Source organism: Struthio camelus, chromosome 3, assembly GCF_040807025.1.
Source record: "Struthio camelus isolate bStrCam1 chromosome 3, bStrCam1.hap1, whole genome shotgun sequence".
NCBI lineage: Eukaryota > Metazoa > Chordata > Aves > Struthioniformes > Struthionidae > Struthio > Struthio camelus.
Window position 1 is genome coordinate 98425975 of NC_090944.1, and position 19449 is coordinate 98445423.

At 35.5% G+C, this 19449-nt stretch overlaps 1 protein-coding gene across 2 annotated transcripts in view; it reads left to right on the forward strand.

The window, feature by feature from the left end:
• SDCCAG8 (SHH signaling and ciliogenesis regulator SDCCAG8) overlaps positions 1–19449 on the forward strand; it is a 117185-nt gene that overhangs the window by 9774 nt on the left and 87962 nt on the right. For both annotated transcript variants that reach the window (XM_068939301.1, XM_068939302.1), the window contains exons 2-10: positions 1881–2039; positions 2168–2250; positions 6845–6958; positions 7400–7525; positions 7819–7959; positions 9382–9446; positions 11569–11757; positions 13987–14125; positions 17390–17542. In XM_068939301.1, the coding sequence (XP_068795402.1) occupies positions 1881–2039; positions 2168–2250; positions 6845–6958; positions 7400–7525; positions 7819–7959; positions 9382–9446; positions 11569–11757; positions 13987–14125; positions 17390–17542 (1169 nt within the window). The remainder of the gene's footprint in view (positions 1–1880; positions 2040–2167; positions 2251–6844; positions 6959–7399; positions 7526–7818; positions 7960–9381; positions 9447–11568; positions 11758–13986; positions 14126–17389; positions 17543–19449) is intronic.

Here is a 19449-nt window from a genome sequence, read left to right on the forward strand (position 1 = left end):
GGAGCTACTTACATTTTTAACCGGCAGCGGATATTATATTCTGAGGCATGTCTTCTGAGTTCTAGCTAGCAAATGCTTAACTGTGATTGTTAGGTGTCTTTTTTCTCTATGAGGAAAAATATTTTTGGTTAATTGTTACTTATACATCATTATAAATTTACAGATTACAAGCGTATAAAAATAAATGAAGGACTGATATGCTGGAAAGCTTGCCATTTTTTCTAGTCGTAGCAGTTGCTCCAATAAAATATATTACTTCTCCCTACAAACGTTATCCCACAAGTGAAATGTCTGTTCTCTGGGGATTTACACCTGAATGTTTCATATACAGTAGTCTTGAGGTAGAACAAGCCTTTAAAGAACTTGATGTTAAATGAAGCAAACAGCTGTGATTTTACATTTCTGAAATTGAAGCATGGGTGTTTTGTTTTAATCATCAATAACTGTTTACTATTCACGAAATTTTCTGATTCAGGGAAGTTTTGACTTATAGTCACAAATGACTGTAGCGTTATATAAAAGAAATTTCATCTTATATTCCTGATGAAGTGGCTGTGAATTGTGATGGGGGGCTGTCTAACTGAGAATGTGTGCTCCATGACTGATGTATGGATCGTTTTCTTAGTTGGCTTGGCATTACAGTTCAACAGCTAAATCCTGCTTTGCTAAGTATTGCATAAAGCCATATATACTCTGTAATAACACAGTCACTGCTCTAAGTCTGTCCTGATCTATTTAGTGTATAAAGTGTTTAAAGGAGAGAGGAATTAAGTACTCGTCTCTATTTGTAAATAAGAATTTGAAAGAAAAGAAATAAGTGAATTACCTGATGTCCTATAGTGTGAACCGAGTTCATCATTTTCTAAAATTGAGCCCATATCTTCTGATTCACAGTTCAGATGTTCTCTCTCAGCTGCAAATCTCTCAAATATCTTTTCTGACATCAGCTGCATCAGAGGGATGCAGCATTTATATCTCTGCATTTTTGGTTAGAAAGTCTCCTATTTTTTTTTATGAAGACAGCTGAATGAAATGTTTAAAAAAGGAGTATATGGAAAAAATACAGTAATGTTCTTTCCTCATTTTCAATGTAGCGCTGAGTAACTCAGTGAATTCTTGAAAGACTTCCCGAAGTATTTTAATTTATCGGGGATTTTTTTTTTTCATTTCATTTTTCTAGAGATGAGTGTATATTAAATGTTCTTATTTAATTTTTATACCTGTTCAGAACTCGTCCGGTTTTATGTAGCTGCTGGTGTATGTTGACAAGCCAGGTTTGCTGAGGTTTTTATTTCAATTACTCGGATATTTTTTGGTTGTGCTGCGTATTGCTTTGTGATATGTGGCATCATTGTTAGAATTCAAAAATGCTGTCCTAAGAGCTTGATCCCGCACACTATACGAAATATAGCAAGAGCTCTTATGTTGATTGAAAAGTAATGAAGTTGTGTATGCTAGGAAATAATTTAGGATGAAGTGTGTGATTAGTATTTGAAGCCTTGCCTCTACTGGGAATTTCTAATAGAGGCTCCCTGTACTGCTGTAGAATCCTAAAGTATAGCCAGGCTAAGATGCTGTTTATAATTTGCTATTTAAAATTGTAGTAAACAGTTCTGCTGCAAATTATGGCATATAGTAGTTTTGGCTGTTTATGTTAGGTAGCTGCTTCCGGTGGCTGAGTTTGGGTTAAGAGTTCAAGCTAGACAGACGCTGAAAATATATATGTGTGTGTGTGTGTATATATACATATATATATATACACATATATATATACATACACACACACACACACACATATATTGAATACATTTAAAATATCAATCAGTTAAATATTTTCTTTTATGTTGTTTCTTGTGGCTAATGATGTGTTTTTTTTGCAGAGCGTGCTAGTGAAAGCATCCATCAGCTGAAATATGCCTTGGAGGAAAGAGAGTTTGCAGAGGGTGAGGGTGAAGCTGGATTGGACCAGTCCTCTCTGGACAGGGGTGATGATGAGAGGGGGAATTCTGCTTGGCAGGAACTGCAGCACAGTCATGCAGGTAAGATTATTCTGAAAGCAAATAGTTTCAGAATTGCTAGAAATAATTCCATTCAAACAAGAAAGACTGTTTGTTTATTAATCTCTCTCTCTCTCTCTTTTTTTTTTTTTTTTTAAATCTCTTCTTAGTTAATCAACTTAAAACTTTGTTGCAACATCAGGAGAGAATGGAAAGTGAAGCCTCCCTGTCCAGGAGGAGGATGTCATTCTCTGTATGTATTGCTGCCTTGTTTCTTTGTGTTATTTGAATGAACACCATGCATGCTGAGATCAGATACCTAGTCTCAGAAGAATAAGAAACCCCAAATGATTTTAATCTTCTGAAATGCAGGAGATCTTCAAGGATGTGGCCAGAACTGAGTATGCTTATGACCATAGCAGAAGAACAAGAAAGTCCTTAATACAGGATTTAGACCTATCATCTCCTTTTTAGTTTGTCGTCCGGTGTGGATGGCAGACCCTATTACTTCCAGCTTTCTCACCTCTCCACCGAAAGTCCATCCTTTTTGTTTTGAAACCATTTGAGATTGACTGCGTAGACAGATTTCCTGTTAAGAGCAGCCTCTCCTTTCCTTCACCACTCTAGTGTGAGGATTCAGGAAGGCTTTCTTATGCTGCAGCCATGCCTTTTCTCCAGAGGATTGGAGAGGTCCATGTAACAACAGTTTCTGTAGCTGTTTACCAAATGAAGTGGTTCTCTGGCAAAGTTAGTTCATTACATGGGAGGGACACCCTTACAGAAGCTTCTCAGATTTATCTTTCTCACAGCAGAATTGCACCGAAGTAGGCCAAGGAGGACCGTTCAGTTACTAGTATTTAGCAGTTGTTTTGTATCCCTATAGGGAAAAGAATTTAAAGGCATTGTTCCAGCTGAATCTTAGATGGCCTCCACTGACTACTTTGTTTGGTTTATAGTAAACAATGCCAGTGACTCTTCCCTGTGAAAAGATAAGGTGGTAGTAGAACCATTTGAAGCCTCTGTTTCCAGATGCGTCTTAGCTAAACTAACTGTACCCAGCACAGGTTCAGTACAGGCGGAGTTCCTTGTGACTGATTCCCATCATTTCTTGCCGTTTTATAGGGTAGCAGGTTTAAGACTGCCTGATTTAAAATGTCTTTAATTCCTGGGGTTTAGAGGTTTGAATTTTGAGGCATTCTGGAAAAACACAACTGGGTCAACATATTAGTGGTGGCAAAAACATTTGCTACTGTGTAGAAAACTAGCTTCTAACGCTGCTAAGCGTTTGTGTTTCATGAACCTCTGTTTACATGGTAAACTTTTGAATATTAAGAATGCAAATATGAGCAGCATTTCTGAGACTCGGGCGTAGATGTTTGCTATTTCATACTGATTGGGTGTGTCTTTCAGTTTTGATTTTAATATTTGGACTAGTTTAAATATTTACCTGCCCAGCCTCTATTATTTCACCTTCTAATGCATGTTATTTTGAGCTGTGATCAGAATGTTAAGTAGAAGCTCCCTAATTAAGAGATAACAATTGTGTAACAAAAGTAAAAAGAAAACAACAAATTATCTAACAGACTTTTGTCCCCTCAAAGGGCAGATAGAAACATTTTGAATAAAGAAATATCACAGTGACCGTATTATCGGTTGTGTTAATAAGTCCTCCTTTATTCTTCTGTCAGGAAAATATATTACTTACTTACTCTTTTCCCTTTAGTGAAACTTTTTTTTTTTTTCCAAACACTCCGGCATATATTATACCAATGGGAAGTTCCTCACTTTAAATGTTAGTGCTGTTCTTCAGTGAAAAATAATTTGAATATAAATGGAGTTTTCCCCCATTTTCCCTGCTGTTATTTGATTTGATTTGATTTTTTTTTCAGTGATTAGTTGGAGTTGCTAGCAGGAAGGTACCCGCTACACTTTCAGAAAGCAGTTAGGGATGAGAGGGAGCTGGAGGAATAGAGAGATAAATTACAAATATTCTTGGAAGTATAATACATGTACTCTTAACTTTGCTTTCTGAAATTAATAGACTGTAAAGCAAGGTGAATTCTGGTTCACTGGAACTTGCAATTTAGATGCTGAGGGCCAGAACTCGCTGCAAATTCAGAGTCAGTTCCATGAATGTTTTTCTAGATTGTCCTGGAAAACCATCCATTTGTCGTCTCAGTTCTTGTTCCAGGTTCCTCAAGATCCTCACTGAGGGAGCGTGAACGGTTATGTCAGGACTGAGATTCAGAAGAATGTCTTTTTGTTTCTTTGCTGCTTTCTTCTGCATTTTGAACAAGCATATTTGTTGAACAGTTTCCCTTTTCTTTCAGAATGGAAAATAATTCTTATCTCAGTGGTAGTTTTAGACTAAATACAAAGCTTTAATTAAGAATAGTTAAATAATTACTTCCAACTATCTGGTGTTTGTCTTGGGTGTTTTTTTTTTTTTTTTGTTATTGCAATGAGAATTTACTTAGGGTTTTTGTTTTAAATCTGGAACGGTATCCAGAGACTTTCAGCATAGAGTAGATCTCTATAAATACAATACCCATTCACCTTATGTTCATAAATGTCTGTTTCAGATAAAATTGCCAAATATACTTTTCGTATATGATTTTAAATCCATCTGCAATGATGAAAGGTGGACATGGTAACCTTGTATCAGTCTTATTTCTTCTAAAGCATGAAACAAAGTTTAAAATATTTTGATTTGTTCATAAAATTACACGCCTTTATATAATCAAAATTTAGGTGGGGTGGGATTTGGTACAAAGGCTTTGATTGCTAGAAACTTTTGCTGTCTTTACAGGTCTGGTTATTCATCATCCGTGTACAATACACTTAAACATTACAGTAGGTTTGTTTGGTGGGGTTTTTTTGTTTGTTTGTTTTCTTTTTTTTTTTAATGAGTTAGTGGTTTTTTAGCTTTATCCTGAAAGGTAAGACAGGCATGTTAACACCTTATTATGGTGAAAAACATTCATTCTTGTCAAATGCTGAACCTATAGATATAATGACTATAAGATGTTACAGCTAGCCATTAGTAGCTTGATTTTTAATGTTGAACGTTTTAAAAATAATTTTTAGAAATAGAGGTGTTGATTTCTGAGCTTTGTAGGAGGTCCTGGAGACTGGAGTTGTAACTGTTTAGCTAGCTTTTGAAAATAGAATCTAGGGTCTTAAAGGCATTAAGCATGTTTGAAAAGCATATCCTTTGCTTCTGAGATCTATCATTGAATCATTTTGTGCAAAATAGGTATGATTCTGACCTAAGATCACAGAAATTAATAGGATTATATCAGTTTCAAACTAGCTGAGGATCAGTATCAAAAGGCCTGTCTTTTCATCCAGCATAGTAAACTAATATTAGAAATGCAACTGTTTTCTGAGAGGCCCTCATTAGCAAACTACCTATGAATTTTGTACCGTTATTAGCGAACAATATGGTGAAGGCACTTTAGCGTATTACAAATGTCTGTCAATCCAATACAGTGATGAAAAATGCAGAGATCTTTTACAAAAGAGGATATATATTCTGCTTGGAAATGGGTCCCAATTTCACTATCCCAGTTTCAATGCTTTAAAAAAAAAAAAAAAGAGACAGACTTGGTGGTTTGCATGGATCAGCTTTCTTCTAGCTTCAGAAATTAAATAATTCATATATGTCAACTAGCATTAGAATGAACTTACACAGTTTTTTCAGTGGATGAAATCTGCCGTAGTGAAAAATCAAACTAAGGTAGTAAGACAATATTGGAGCACCTAAAGAAAACTGATGAGGCTTTGATAGTAACTAGTTTCTTGAATATAGAGGTAGAGTATCCATTGAATATCTTTGTTATTATTCAAAGTTGGTTTCATTGTAGACTGGCATATTTATGGTTAATGTTGATGCTATATTAAAATTATTTTAAGGTATGTCACTTTATGGTATCTAAATAAATTATTATAATGTATACAAATAATATTTGTAGATCTACTCTGTTAGACTAACAAGGACTGTTATTAGTATGATCAAAGAGAGGCTGTAGTTTTCAGGAAACTGTTGAATTGTCATGTTTAAGGATAGATTTATTTACCTTGTTATTTAATCGGTACTATATTCTTAGGAATAAACATGATGAAGTTATAGAGATTGTGTGTTGCTCAAATTTGGTAAAAAGTTTAATCCCTGTTTAAATTCTATTTTAAAAAAAAGCAGAGATGTAATTGTTTATCTTCAATAAACATCTGCTGGGGATTTCCTTCAGTATCTGCATTTGGTAGTTATTCATGAAGATAACAAAACTTTCATCTGTTAGTGGGGTCTTCAGGAACAGAGTTGGAAAGGAAGTGGGAGTTTTTCGGAAGTGCCTTTTAAAATACTGGGTTCTGTAATAAACATAGTCTCTAGTAAAATGTATACAATTGAAATTGCAGGCACAGTTGTGTTTCTGCAGCAATTATGAATTAGCATTTAGAGGTGTGTTCTTTGATGCCTACTCACAACTCTAATGTAAAATTCAAGAGATTGTTGTACTTATTTTCAAGTAGAAAATACGCCCGTATGTTTGTCTAAAACAGGGCATGCATGTAAATATTGGTATGACTATCACTTACAAATCAGGTAGTGGATATGATTTAATCCTGTTTTATAGATATGCTTAGTCGAGCAATTGTACACTTGACAAGAGTGACATTTTTACTTTTTGCATTGATGACTTAACATTATTTCTCTCTTCCCCACAATCAAGTACTTGGTGACTTTTTGTTAACTGTAAATAGTATTCTGTGTGCAACCAATATCTTATTGCAAAAAAACCCCAGATAATCAGAAGATAACACGTACTATTCTTTACTTCCTTCAGAACCCCCCAGAAGCTGCAACTGAGGAATTACCTGCCCTTTCTGATCTTGTTCCTATAATCAACGATCAGTCCCAGTACATTAACCACTTAGAAGCAGAAGTGAAGTTCTGCAAGGTATTTTGTAACATATTTTACCTACTAAAACTGTGATTCCCTAAATATGAATAATTACTTTAAAAATGGCTTACCCTTAGCCTTGAGATGATGATGGTTGTGATGACCAAAACTGACCTCAATGCAGTGCAGTAGATACTCGGCCTTACTGTGCATCTTGGTGCCTTGCGTACTGTTTAAGGCCATCCAAAGACATGCTTACTTTTAGAAATAAGCTCATACTTTTTTTTTTTTTTTTTAAGGAAGCACTTTTGTGGCTTAAATTTCCATCTAACATTGTTCCATCTAAAACTTATCTTTTGAGTATCCTTATTCTGTTTAAAAGGGTTAACATAATTGGCACACCAGTATCTTGAGATCTAGACTTCTGGTCTCAACACATATTTAAATGTTGATAGGTGTCTCAAGGAGCCTCTTAGATGCAGTTCGTTTATCTTATAGGAGGAATTGTCTGGGATGAAAGATCAAATACGAGTAGTTGTACTTGAAAATGAGGAACTCCATCAGAAACTGAAATTTTTATCAGCAGAATACACATTGAGAGAACAAAGTCTTCTAGATGCCTCAGTAAGTTCTTATTTTTCTCTTGTTGTTTTAATCAAGGCTCAAGGACCTGATTCCTTTAACTAAAGGCTATGTAAATGGTTGTCCTGTACCTGAATTTTAGTCACAATTTTATGACAATTTCAAAGCGTGGATTGCTGTGGATAACACTGTTGTCAGAGGTTGTCAACTAAATTAAATTCTTTACTGGTTCTTATATGTTACTGTAATGAAAATTTGAATGTTCAATACTTATGTAATAATTGTTAATAAACAGCCTATATAATGAAACTGAATCATTAATATTTTTATTTTAGGCAAATACTCAGAGCTCCTGGCACGTAGATGGTAAAGACTGTAGTGTACTTCAGCCTGTCACCTCATCACCAGCATGTAACAAAAAGCAGGCTTTGGCCTCGGCAGCTGTTGGAGATACACAAAAATGGCACGTAGAACTGGTTGGTGTTAATTTTCTTTGCAGGGTCAACCTTTAAATAAGCTTTCAGTGTGTCCTTGTTGCTGCTGTTCTGATGATTAATTTTCTGACAGACTTATGGGAAGAGTTTTGGTTGACTGAACCTTAATCTGAGGTCAAATCTTTTTTTCCCTTGAAACTCATCTTCTCATTATCTCATCATTATTATTATTATCCAGTTAGACACAGATGGTAGGCTATCTCTGCAAATGTTGACTTCTCAAAGATAATACTTGGTTTAGGAAGGTCATGTCTGGCTCCACAATGTATAGTACTCTTGAGATTCTTGGCAATAACACTACCCACAGGCAGGTGAGAACTGGCGGCTGTAATTTAGCAGTCCTCCAGACAAGCTCTCTTGCGATGACTTCGTCCGCTCCTAGAGCAGTGCGGGATCAGCAAGATGCAAAAGTGGCTTTGTCTAATCTACCTTCTCTGGGCTGAATCACACATTTTGTGCTTTTAGAGAGACAGAAGATCCCTAGTGATTCATAGATAGTGTTTTCTCTACCCTGTGTGTGTGTTTTTGTTTTTTGGGTTTTTTTTTAGTTTAGGAAGCTATTCTTAATTTTTTGGCTCTAAACTGATGCGTAGCATCGCCATCTGTTGGGAAAAATGAAATTAACCCAAAGTTTTGATGTATTTTATCCATGTCCATATGTGTGCTGTGGAATTTAAAGGACATTTTGATTCTTTAAGATAATTTATTTCTATTTATTAATTTCTCCCAGTAAAATATATTTCTGTTATTTTGTGCTCAGTCTGGAGCTGAAAACATCTTCTGTAATCCCTAACATCTTCAGTTATTTGAGAGTTAATTTTTACAATAAATGCCCCTTTATCTGTCATATTTGGAGTAAGAGAATCATATTGGTTAGCTCACTCAAGTGCAGAAGGATCCAAAAATTCTCTGGCTTTTTCTCTGCTTCATCACCACCACTTTATTTAATATTGTTATGGTTGATTTATACATCTAGTTCTTTGCCAGGTAATAGGATTCACTCACTGTATTATAAACAAATAGATAGTTTACTTCAAGTTCTACAGAACGGTGCAAACAATCTCCTCTTCTATTTCTGTTGACTTCAGAGAAAGCAAGAGCAAACTCAACGAACAAGGTCATCAGTTTCTGTAAAACATTGTAGACAGCTGAAGTCAGTGGAGCTGGTGCAATTTACACCATATGAGGATCTGACAAGATGTGTAGAAATAGGAAAAAGGGAGGCTCATTCGTTTTGCAGGGTTTCAGAAAAGTGTGAAATACTTGAATTTCTCTGAATCTAGCATTTCAATAAGTTTATATTTTCAAGGGAAATCAGTGAATGTGGCTAATGTCTAGGTTTATTTATAAGGGTAAGACTATGAAGGAAGCAAAAGATACCACTTTCTTCCATCTTTTCTGTAGGAGAAACTGAAACTTCTTTATCAAGAAAAGGTCAATATCCTTGATGCGCAGATACAGTCTCTAAGGTAAAGTAAAATGTTTTTTTTATCTTTAAGTTATTGTTAAAAATATTATCAACTTATAACAACGTGGACCACTCCTAATTTGAATTTAAGTAAGAGAACAGGTAGGGAATGAATATTGTGTTTACTAGTACGGTGTCCCTGAAAGGTAGTTTGACATGAAGTTCTCTCAGATATAAAGGTAAAACTGAGTGTATTGCTATTATATGGCAATATCAGCAATATAATTATATATTTTATATCCTATAAATTCCATTGAATTACTGTTTTTATAAAAATTACTGAACTTGAGAACTTGATATAAAATGTCTTTATCCTTTTTACCTTTACTTGCCGTATAGAAATATCGTGTCTATTAAGATAGACCAATCAAAACAAAAAAGAAGCCAAAAATTCCAACTCATACGAGCTTTCTCATAATGAGCTTTTTTTCTACTAACATTTTGTATCACAAGCTTTAGAAATCTTAAGTGTCCAACTGGTTTCGGCCAAATAATGATTCTGGAACAGAGGAGAATGTAGTTTTGAGGAATGCAGCCTGTGTTTCCAGTCAGGTAACATGCATCTCTCTTAAACACAGAAGTACCTAAAAATAAGTCCTTATGTAGTCCTCAAAATATCATCAGTTTGAATAGAGAGAGCAGGCTATGGAGAACCAGGCTAGAGGGAATCACTTTAGGATTCTGGTGTTCTGTAGTAAACTTCCCTCTGTGTACCTGCATTCACTACACTGCTGCTGAATCTGTTTAATTATGTTTTTCCCTAAATAAATTGTGATTTTTGTATGTCTGAGAATTCTATACTTTTTTTTTGTGTGTGTGTGTGGAAAAATTACTGTTAGAGAGTCCAGTTTAAATATGTCCTTGGTAGTGGTGAAATCTTGTATATGCAAAGCAAATTGTGCTAATCCTAATAAAGGAGGATCTTAATTTCAGCTATGCAATCTGATTTATTTTTTCTTCCCTTTGTTTGAAGTGTAAGATATGCTCAGACAGAGAGATTGGAGGTTTAAATAGTCTGACAATTTCGATCAATATATAATTCCATTTCTTGCTTTCTCCAAAGGGACTTGATCTTTCAAAGTGTTGATTTCTGCCCAAGATTTCCCAACAATAGGTCTGTTGTACCATGGCTGTCTAAGAATATTTACAGAGCAAATTCTGTTCAGCTTATAGTATGTATTATATTTAATAGACCAGCTACTAAAATTGAAAAAGTACACAGAAGACTTCCCAGATGGAAATATGCACACATGCAATGTATATATCATGTGCACAGTAAATCCAATGCAACCAGAATGTGTCAGACTCACTATGTGTATGCTGCCCGGATGGCCTGCATAACAAATCAAAAGGTTTGGATTCATTGCACAATTTGTCAAATTAATCTATATGTGCGTTTGTCTGGAACTTCCTGATGTCAGCATTCCTTCTGCTTGTGCTCTGCCTGGACTGTCAAATGCTTGGAAATTCTGGAGAAAATTCTTCAGAGCACCTGGTAAAGAAAAAATTTAAGAGAAATTAAAAAAAAAAAAAAAACAAACGTACTTTTCCTGGAAATGTGATTGACTGGAAGTGTATATGTGTTGCTGCATCAGAGTGAGTGTGCTAAATACATCTGGATTTTGTCTAGGGAGCGTATGGGACTTCTATAATGGCCCTTTACAGTTAATTTGAGAGTAGGCAAGAAACGTGGAGGTAATGGTGATAGTAGTAGTAGTAGCAACAGCGACAATTTATTAGGTTTTCTTAGGATATTGATATCCTATTGATACTGATACACTGCTGATAGTGTTTCTTGTTAACAGACTAATTACTCATTGAAGTTATACACCAAATCACTGGATGAAACATACAGCTTTCCGTACTGTTTGAACTATTTTCTGAGTTTACAGAGGGAAGGAACAAATTAGTATCTGTTTTTGTCTATTAATTTTGATTGGGCAGTTCAACTATTATTTCTCTGTGAAGACCTTCCTTAGCGTTGTTGACATCTGTAAAATAACATGCATTAGAGGAATTCTTAATGTTGTTATGTTGTATCCATAGTTACATATTACCTATAAATATAACTTGTAGAAATGTCTGATTATTGCTCAGATAGCATTTTTGTTTCTTCTTTTTAGAAAAGATCTCTCAGAATCTCAGAAGACATGCCAAGATTTGGAAGGAAGGCTGAAACACCAGAAGTCACTCATTTCAGCTGCAAATTCCAGTCGGGTTGGTGGTCTGTGTCTGAAATGTGCACAACACGAGGCTGTTCTTGCACAGACTCATTCTAATGTTCATATGCAGACCATTGAGAGGATTACAAAGTAGGTTTGGGGAGGTATTTACTTCTTAATTTGAAGCACAGTTGCTTACATGAAACCATGCTAAGTTTCAGTAGTGTTTGATTGCATTAACAGAGACGTGCTTTTAAAGAACAATTGAGTCCTGAGTTCAAAAATGCTAAAGTCGATGGCAGAATATGGGTTTAGGTCCTAGCAGTTTTGAGATTCATTTGCTGCTTATTTCAATAGGGAAAGAAAGTCATATTTTGTAATTGTGATACCTAAGGCTGTCCAGATTATCAGTCTGTTGACAGCTGCAAGACAACCCTTTGCTCTGTCAGGACAAATAAAACAGAAATCCATATATTTCAATTGATAATTTTCTACATAAATTTCCTGTCTTTCTGTAGTTGAGACTTTTTCTAATTCCATTTTATTTTCCTTCTATTTGGAGGCCTTTCAGGAAAAATTAAAATGCAAAAACATTAACAAGGTGCTCCCCTTGTTTTCCTTGGTTTTACTTAATAGGTCAGGGGTTTGGGATTAGGATATGCTGCTCCTCTGAACTGGAACGCTTCCAGGAAGAAATTTCATTTAGATAAAAGTAAATACAATGATTCGCGGAAGCCTTTTTAAAATTGTAGCTTTTATTTAATTGATAAAAAAGCAGTTATACAGGCTGAATACTGTAATATATTATAATTCAGAAACCCCACTAGCATTAAAATGCTTTTTCAGAAGAAATTCTGCTAGTCGGTCATCTTCAAAACTCTCTCCCTTTCTACCCATTAATAATCTGACAGGATACCCCAGCCTACTCAAAAAGAAGAGTATGTTAAACAGATAACCGACTATTGTCAGATATTTGAAGCTTCTTAGGATTTCTGAAGTTTTAGAATGAGTCCTGCTTGAGGTGAAGTAGTGGATGAGTTGGAAGCAAGAAGACTGAAGGGGCATAGTTCATGTAATCTGTCAAATGGATGTTATCTCTGTGTATTAGATGGCTATTGGCAGGATTTACGTGTTTTTCTATGGTCAGGAGTTCAAGAATTTTCTGGGAAAGCTCTCTTGATGAAAAATCCTATTTCAAAATCTACTTTTGTAAGAAAAATTTGTCTTGTCACAAAAACTGTGGAAAATGCAGACAAACTGTAAGTAGGTGTCGTCTTTAAATGTCGTTCACGTTTGAAACAAAAGATTTGAGCTAGTCCGTTTCTCTCTCATAAACCGTAATTTCAGCTTCAAATTTAACAAAGCTACATCTTCCATGATGCAACTTACTGAAAACAAAGATATTTCAGTGGGGATTTTCAAAGAAACTAAACAGAATTTTTTTCTAAGTCTAGTTGAAATTTCAAAATACGATTCTGAGTTGTTCTGGCAAATGCAACTGTGCTACCACACAGCAGAAAAACAAGTCTTTGGCCAGAATTTCTAGTTGCACCTGAAACAGACTGAGACAATTCTACCCTCTTAATCAAAAAGCTTTCAACATATCCAACTATGAAAAGGTTAAGTTAAATATAAAGTAACGTTTTACTGATTGTTAGTCCGTTTGCTAGAGATCTCAGTAGCTTAATTAACAAAGAGGTTGTGGAGGTATGTAGAATTCAGAAGTCTTACTGTTTAGTTTAGTTCCAGTTTGCAGCAGTCAAAGGGCTGTTGATTTTTCATTTGATTTGTTTAGTTATATGATATGTTTAGTTATTTGAACTGTTTTGTTGTAGCTAAACACTTAACCTTTAAGAATCTTTTTCTCCCTATTTTGCATTTAATGTCAGAGTAATTCTGTATTGTTTGTATCTGTTTTTTCAAAACTTACTTTTTTCATCCGTTCTCTCTCTCTCTCTCTCTCTCTCTCTCTCTCTCTCTCTCTGATACCCGTGTTCTCTTGCTCGCTCGCGCTCTCGTCCTTTTTCGCTCGCTCGCTCTCGTCCGTCCGTTTTCTCGCGCACGCACGCTCGCTCGCTCTCTTCTTTTCTATCTTCGTTTTGTAATGCCAACAGGATACTACTCAGCTTAAATACATTCATAACCTGAGCCCTTTACTGGCAGTTTCACTGACGTCTGTTGTTCGTAAGGACAAGTCAGCAAGTGACACTCTCTGCATCTGCTGAACTAGCAGTATTTTGTCTTTCAGACATAACCCATGCTGATATCGGTCTTAATTTACTTACCACTTTTGTCTTCTGGCAGTTAACGCTTTATATTTTATATACCTGAGTTTTTTCCATAGGAAGATACACAAGAAATATTTTTCTTTCTTTGCAGAGAAAGAGATGATTTAATGGATGCGCTCGTTTCAGTGAGACGGAACCTGAGAGACATGCAGCACAGAGAGTCTAACGCTTATGAGCAAGTGAAACAAGCTGTGCAAATGACAGAAGAGGCCAATTTGGAAAAAACAAAGGTAAACTCACGAAGATAAGAGCTTTTCTGTATTCAGAACTGCTACAAACGTTAGTTAATTCTCGTGCTAATGAGAACACATTCATAAGACCTTTATCACACATTGCAGCAAGGTAGTAGATTTAAAAGAAAGGAGTGTTCAAATTGCATTGTATGTAATTCTTCTAAGCAGTAACATGAGAAAACATTAAATGAACATCACATTTGGGTTTTTAAATTATAATCTGAGGCTGTAGGCTATGTGCTGCATCCTCAGGCCATCATTTAAATTCTGATATAGTTTCACAGCCGGATGATAAAAATTTAAAGGTAAAATTTTCAAAGGTATTCATGACATATAGGAGAATAACTTTCAGATCAGACTGCTGAGCTGCTCCTGAAAGAATACTTTAAAAGTTTGCAAATGGATTTTTTGCTTCAGAAGAGTGCAGTGTAAGGATTAATTAGCTAAGATGACTCTTTGAAGATGAGAACTGCTGTATGGGGTACTATGTAAATAATAATGATAAAATCAGTTTTAATCTAATGCTTATATTAGCCCTAATTACTGTATATAATCAACTGACGGTGAGCTAAATTATTTCCTTGATATTTAGTGACATCTACTGTGGAATTTTTGAATTACTATGGAATCAGAGAATTTCTTTTCAATGAAATGACGTTATTTTTAATGATAGACAAGATTGATATAATTGTCCTGTTGACCAATTAATCAGCAGTGGCTGGTGTTATTTATGCAGTGCTCTAAATGTGTGTGCATTTGGTGGGGGTCTGTCTCTTTATGGGGAAAATATAACAAGACTTGAAAATCCTATTAAACTTTAGAGTGTTAGAACCGCTTGTTTTTTCTGAGCAGAGATGAAGAATCCTTCTGAGCCCATCACTTACCAGTAATCACCTGTGTCATCTTGTCCTTAAGGGGTTAAATTTTTAGATGGTTTATTAGTTTACTTTCTTGGATCTACAGTTATCTGATAGAGGTGTTATCAGCTTGCTGCCACTTAGCTGCACAAAACACTTTTTCTCATCCGTGCAATAAGATGAAGGTATCTATCTTCTTTTTTCCTCTTGCTGTTGGAAATGTTTACAATGAAATTTAAAAAAAGAAATCCCTACAAAGTTATGTTCAGTACAGATCATGTCAGGAATATGGCCTAGTAATAACTCTTAGTAAGAGAAATTAATAGAACCTTTAATGAGATGGGACTTCATTGCTATACTGTTTAATTTCTGCCATAAAAAGAAAGCAGCTCATTAGGGTCTCTACTGACCACCCTCTTCACTGCAGCAAGGAAATGTGAAGTGCTAATTGTATAGAAGACCAGATGATTGTGACTAGTAGTTTGTTTTTCCATGCTCAAAAGCTATTTTTATATGAAAGAGCAGGGAAAAAAATCTTTTTACTCCTCCTGCATGAATTTAGCTTTCTTGCAAGTACTGATATTTCTTTTGAAAATTACAAAAAATCCTTGGGCTGTTTTTGTTTTGTTTTTTGTTTGTTTTCCCTGTCGTTTTCTACCTCAAGAATCCAAATGCTGTTTTCCTTCTGTAAGTCTCATGGAATCCAGTAGAACAAGTAGAAAAGAGAGGGATTAGCGTTTGGAAGCCCATTGTGTTAAAATAATTGCAGCTTCGTCAGGGAGGTGACAGGAAGTCTGACCTCAGGTGCTTTCTGTTTAAAAACATTGTTTTTCTTCTGTCTTTCAGTTGTCCCTATAGCTTTTGGCCTCTTTCTTCTGTATTAAATTTAGAGCCAGGAGGTGATCTGATAAGGTTACGTTCCCGGATTTGCTTGAACTATGGGAGTTTATTTTCAGTATAGGCTTCATAGAAGAATAGTTGTTTGAACTAGTCGTTGTGTAGTCAGAACAGTGGACCTAACGAAATATAAATTTCTTCTTGCACCATACTTTTTGTAGTTTGGTAGGCACACAAAACAAAATGCAACTCTACAGCAGTTTTATGCAGATGATTGTTTTGCCGATGTCGCATTTCTACGGAAAAGGACTTATGGCCGCAACACAGGGATTTCCCCCACCAAGATAGACTCTACTGATGTGAAAGAGACCCTGAGAAGTGTCCCATAGAGCTGACATAAACAAATGGAGGCTGTTAAAGCATTTTTGAAAAAGGATGGTTTAACTTGTGTCCCTCTTGAATAGCCTAACGCAAAGGAAATAATACCAGCGAAGGGCTTTGAGTAAAAGAAAAATAAGCTGTTTCAACGAATTCAAGCGTAAAGGGAAATAAGGTAGTATTCCTAAACAGAGGTTACTTTACCTTCCTTAAAATAGGATATGCTGAATATGAGTGAAATGAGGTTTAATTTGCTCATGGCCAGCAAGCTCCCTTTAGGGTACTTTGAATACTCTGATTCTCTTCCCAAGAAAGCAATGTATTTCTCATTTAAGTTGACGTAACACTTGCTTCTTATTCCTGTGGCAGGGAGACATTAGCATAAATTGATACCGAGTTTGTTTAGAAGATAGTGTCTTCTGTGCTTCTTGGGCATAAACTTACTTACCTCAATTCTGATAATCCATCTCGGGCAAAAATTATAATTATTCACTTCCCACTAGATGCGTCTATAACCCATGTTTTAGCACTGTGGATAAACTCTACTGGAAATTCATAAATGGTTACTTAATCTTCTTCATTTGAGAAACCTGAATATAAAAAAGAAGTTGTTTCTTTGTACCTTTACACAATTCTTCCAGCTTTCTTCTTAGTCTTCTGCACCCCATAATTCATTATGGGGGAGGGCGGGGCAGGAAGAGCAAGTAGAAATGCATACTCCTTCTTCCGCTTGCCTCTGCCCCCTCCCCGGTGTGCAGCTGGGCGGTAACCACAGGTCTCCACTGTTTGCAAAGAGTCAAATATGGAGACTGGCTCTGGTCTTGAATGATGTGCACATGGGTATTTTAAATGCAAGTCAGATAATTGTGTTAGTTTTAGAAGAACCGCTGCACATTTGGAAAACGTAGTCTGAATATCATTTTATCTTTATCATGATTTGTAAATGCAATTCGTTTAAAAATTAGAGTAAAACATGTATGCACATAAAATCATATTCCTATGCTGTCATTTTGTTAGTACTATTCTAAGATGTTAATGCGCTAGGGCATGTGTAAAAGTCATAATAACTGTATAAAATACAAAAAACCCTCAATTTTAATGGCACATCAATTTCTCTGAAAGTTTTTAAGTAAATTTCACGTTTGTTTAAAACCTCAGATTTCTTCCACTTAAATAGAGTTTTTTCTAGGCTCTAGTCCAGTGTGAGCAGCTGAAAAGTGAGATGGAGCGGCAGAAGAATCGTCTTGAAAAGGAATTAGTTGCCCAGCTAAATAAGAGGACTGATGAAAAAGAAGCACTGCGGGAAGAAATGAAGAAAGAAAGGGAGGATTTGGCAGCAATGGTAAGAGCTGTTTTCTGTTTGCATATTATAAAGATGTTTGGTCCTCCTTAAAATTTCTGTTTGCTGTTCTTTCTAATATAAGTTTCATTTTGGATTTGAGAGCTCAGTAAATAACTTATGGCTAAACTTTAAAGCACTGGTAAGTAACTTAAGTGATCCGTTGAGACTGAATAACTGAGTTTTGCACTATGTCATTAGATATATACTAGGTTGTTAATGTTGCGCACACTTTTTTTAGTTGGCATAATATTTTCTACTGCACTTTGTCAAAATAACAAAGAGCTAAGCAATATGTTATACAATATTCTTACCTAGCTTCTTCAAAAGAATATTATCTAGGTTGCAAAGTAAAGCATTCAGAAATCAGCGCGTGCCAAACCTAGGACTCTTTACAACTTTGACTTTAGGTATGTATTTATGTTATAGTATCATTTTAATTGCATTCTAATACAGTAATTTCCAGTGTGATCTTGTCGTATGCTTAAGTTACTGACCTGTAGAAATATGCTGGAGTCATTTCTCACTTAACGTTTTTAAACTCTATGAGACTGTGTTTTATATCATGGCCATTACAACAGAGCCCTGAAAACCTTGGTTTTTAGGCTTCTAAATGCTACTGTCATACGAATAAACAAGATAAGGTTTTCATGTCCAGTAGGAGGTCAAAGAAACCTTATGCTAACAACAGTAAACCTGTGAGATATGACAGAGGAGGCACTTACAAGATGATTGGAGAAAGAAATAGAGGGAGATATGCTCCGTGAATTAGTGTTTTTCGTGCTTGTTTGAGTTGCAACTTACTTAACCATTTTTGATGGCAGTTTGGAAACAATATAGTGAATTTCTCTGTTGAGTGTAAGCTTTTTCCTTAGTTATTTTGTATTGGCTCCTTTTAGCAGTAGACCACATAGTTTCCAAACTCTGAGGAACACAAGCTGGAAAAATCGCTGGACAAAGCAAATGATTTGAGTGTTTAGAAAAGAGGAGGTATTTTGGTAGTGTTTGGTTGCGAGATGACTGGAAAACTGCTAGAGGAGCTGGGGTGGGGGGAGCAACGTGATATGGTTGCCTTTCTGGTGCTATGAGATGGTGGGCAATAACATTTGAAAGCTGCTATGGTGTATGGGAAGTCAAAGCCTTTGACTCCAATTCTAGATAATAAAACAGGAGTTAAGTACAGTGAGAGAGATTAAGTAAGTGATATTATAGTCATTTAAGGAAGTGAACTGTTTTAAGTGATTGTCAAAAATCTGTTGCCAGGACAAACTGAAATAAAAGATTCACCTTGCCCTGGAAACGCTGAGATATATTAAGCAATTCCTTGTTCAAGTAATTGTTATCTGTTGGAAGTTATACTTCTTACACAGTTAATCATTTAATTATACATTGACTTTAGAGCAGAGTATGCACTCCAAAATATGGCCAATTAGACGAGCGTTTCATATCTTTCATTATTACAACATGAAGTTCACCTCTTCGTGCCACCACATCGCTTCATATTTCATCACCTACTGGGTTGTAGTTTATTGGAACTGATTCCGACTTGGATGACTTGTAGTCTGGGTTTTCTTTTTTTAATCCTACATACATGGTAAACAATCCTTAGTGAAAATAATATGATAACATCATACCTGGTAAATAAGAATAGATATGGAAATGACTTTGTAGAAATTATGATCTGTGCGTATGACCTGCATCTACTTATGATTAACTCTAGCTTTTCTGTTTGGAGAAAATCAAACTGCAGAAATGGTGTACTGTGCATTAAGTTCATCTCCATGTGAATACTTTATCAGTACCTTTAAGAAGTGATTTGTTTGAAGGGGAGAATTGGCATGATACATAAATCAGGTATACGTATAATGGGTGAAAAATAGTTATGAATATATAATCTTCTAGTTTTGGCT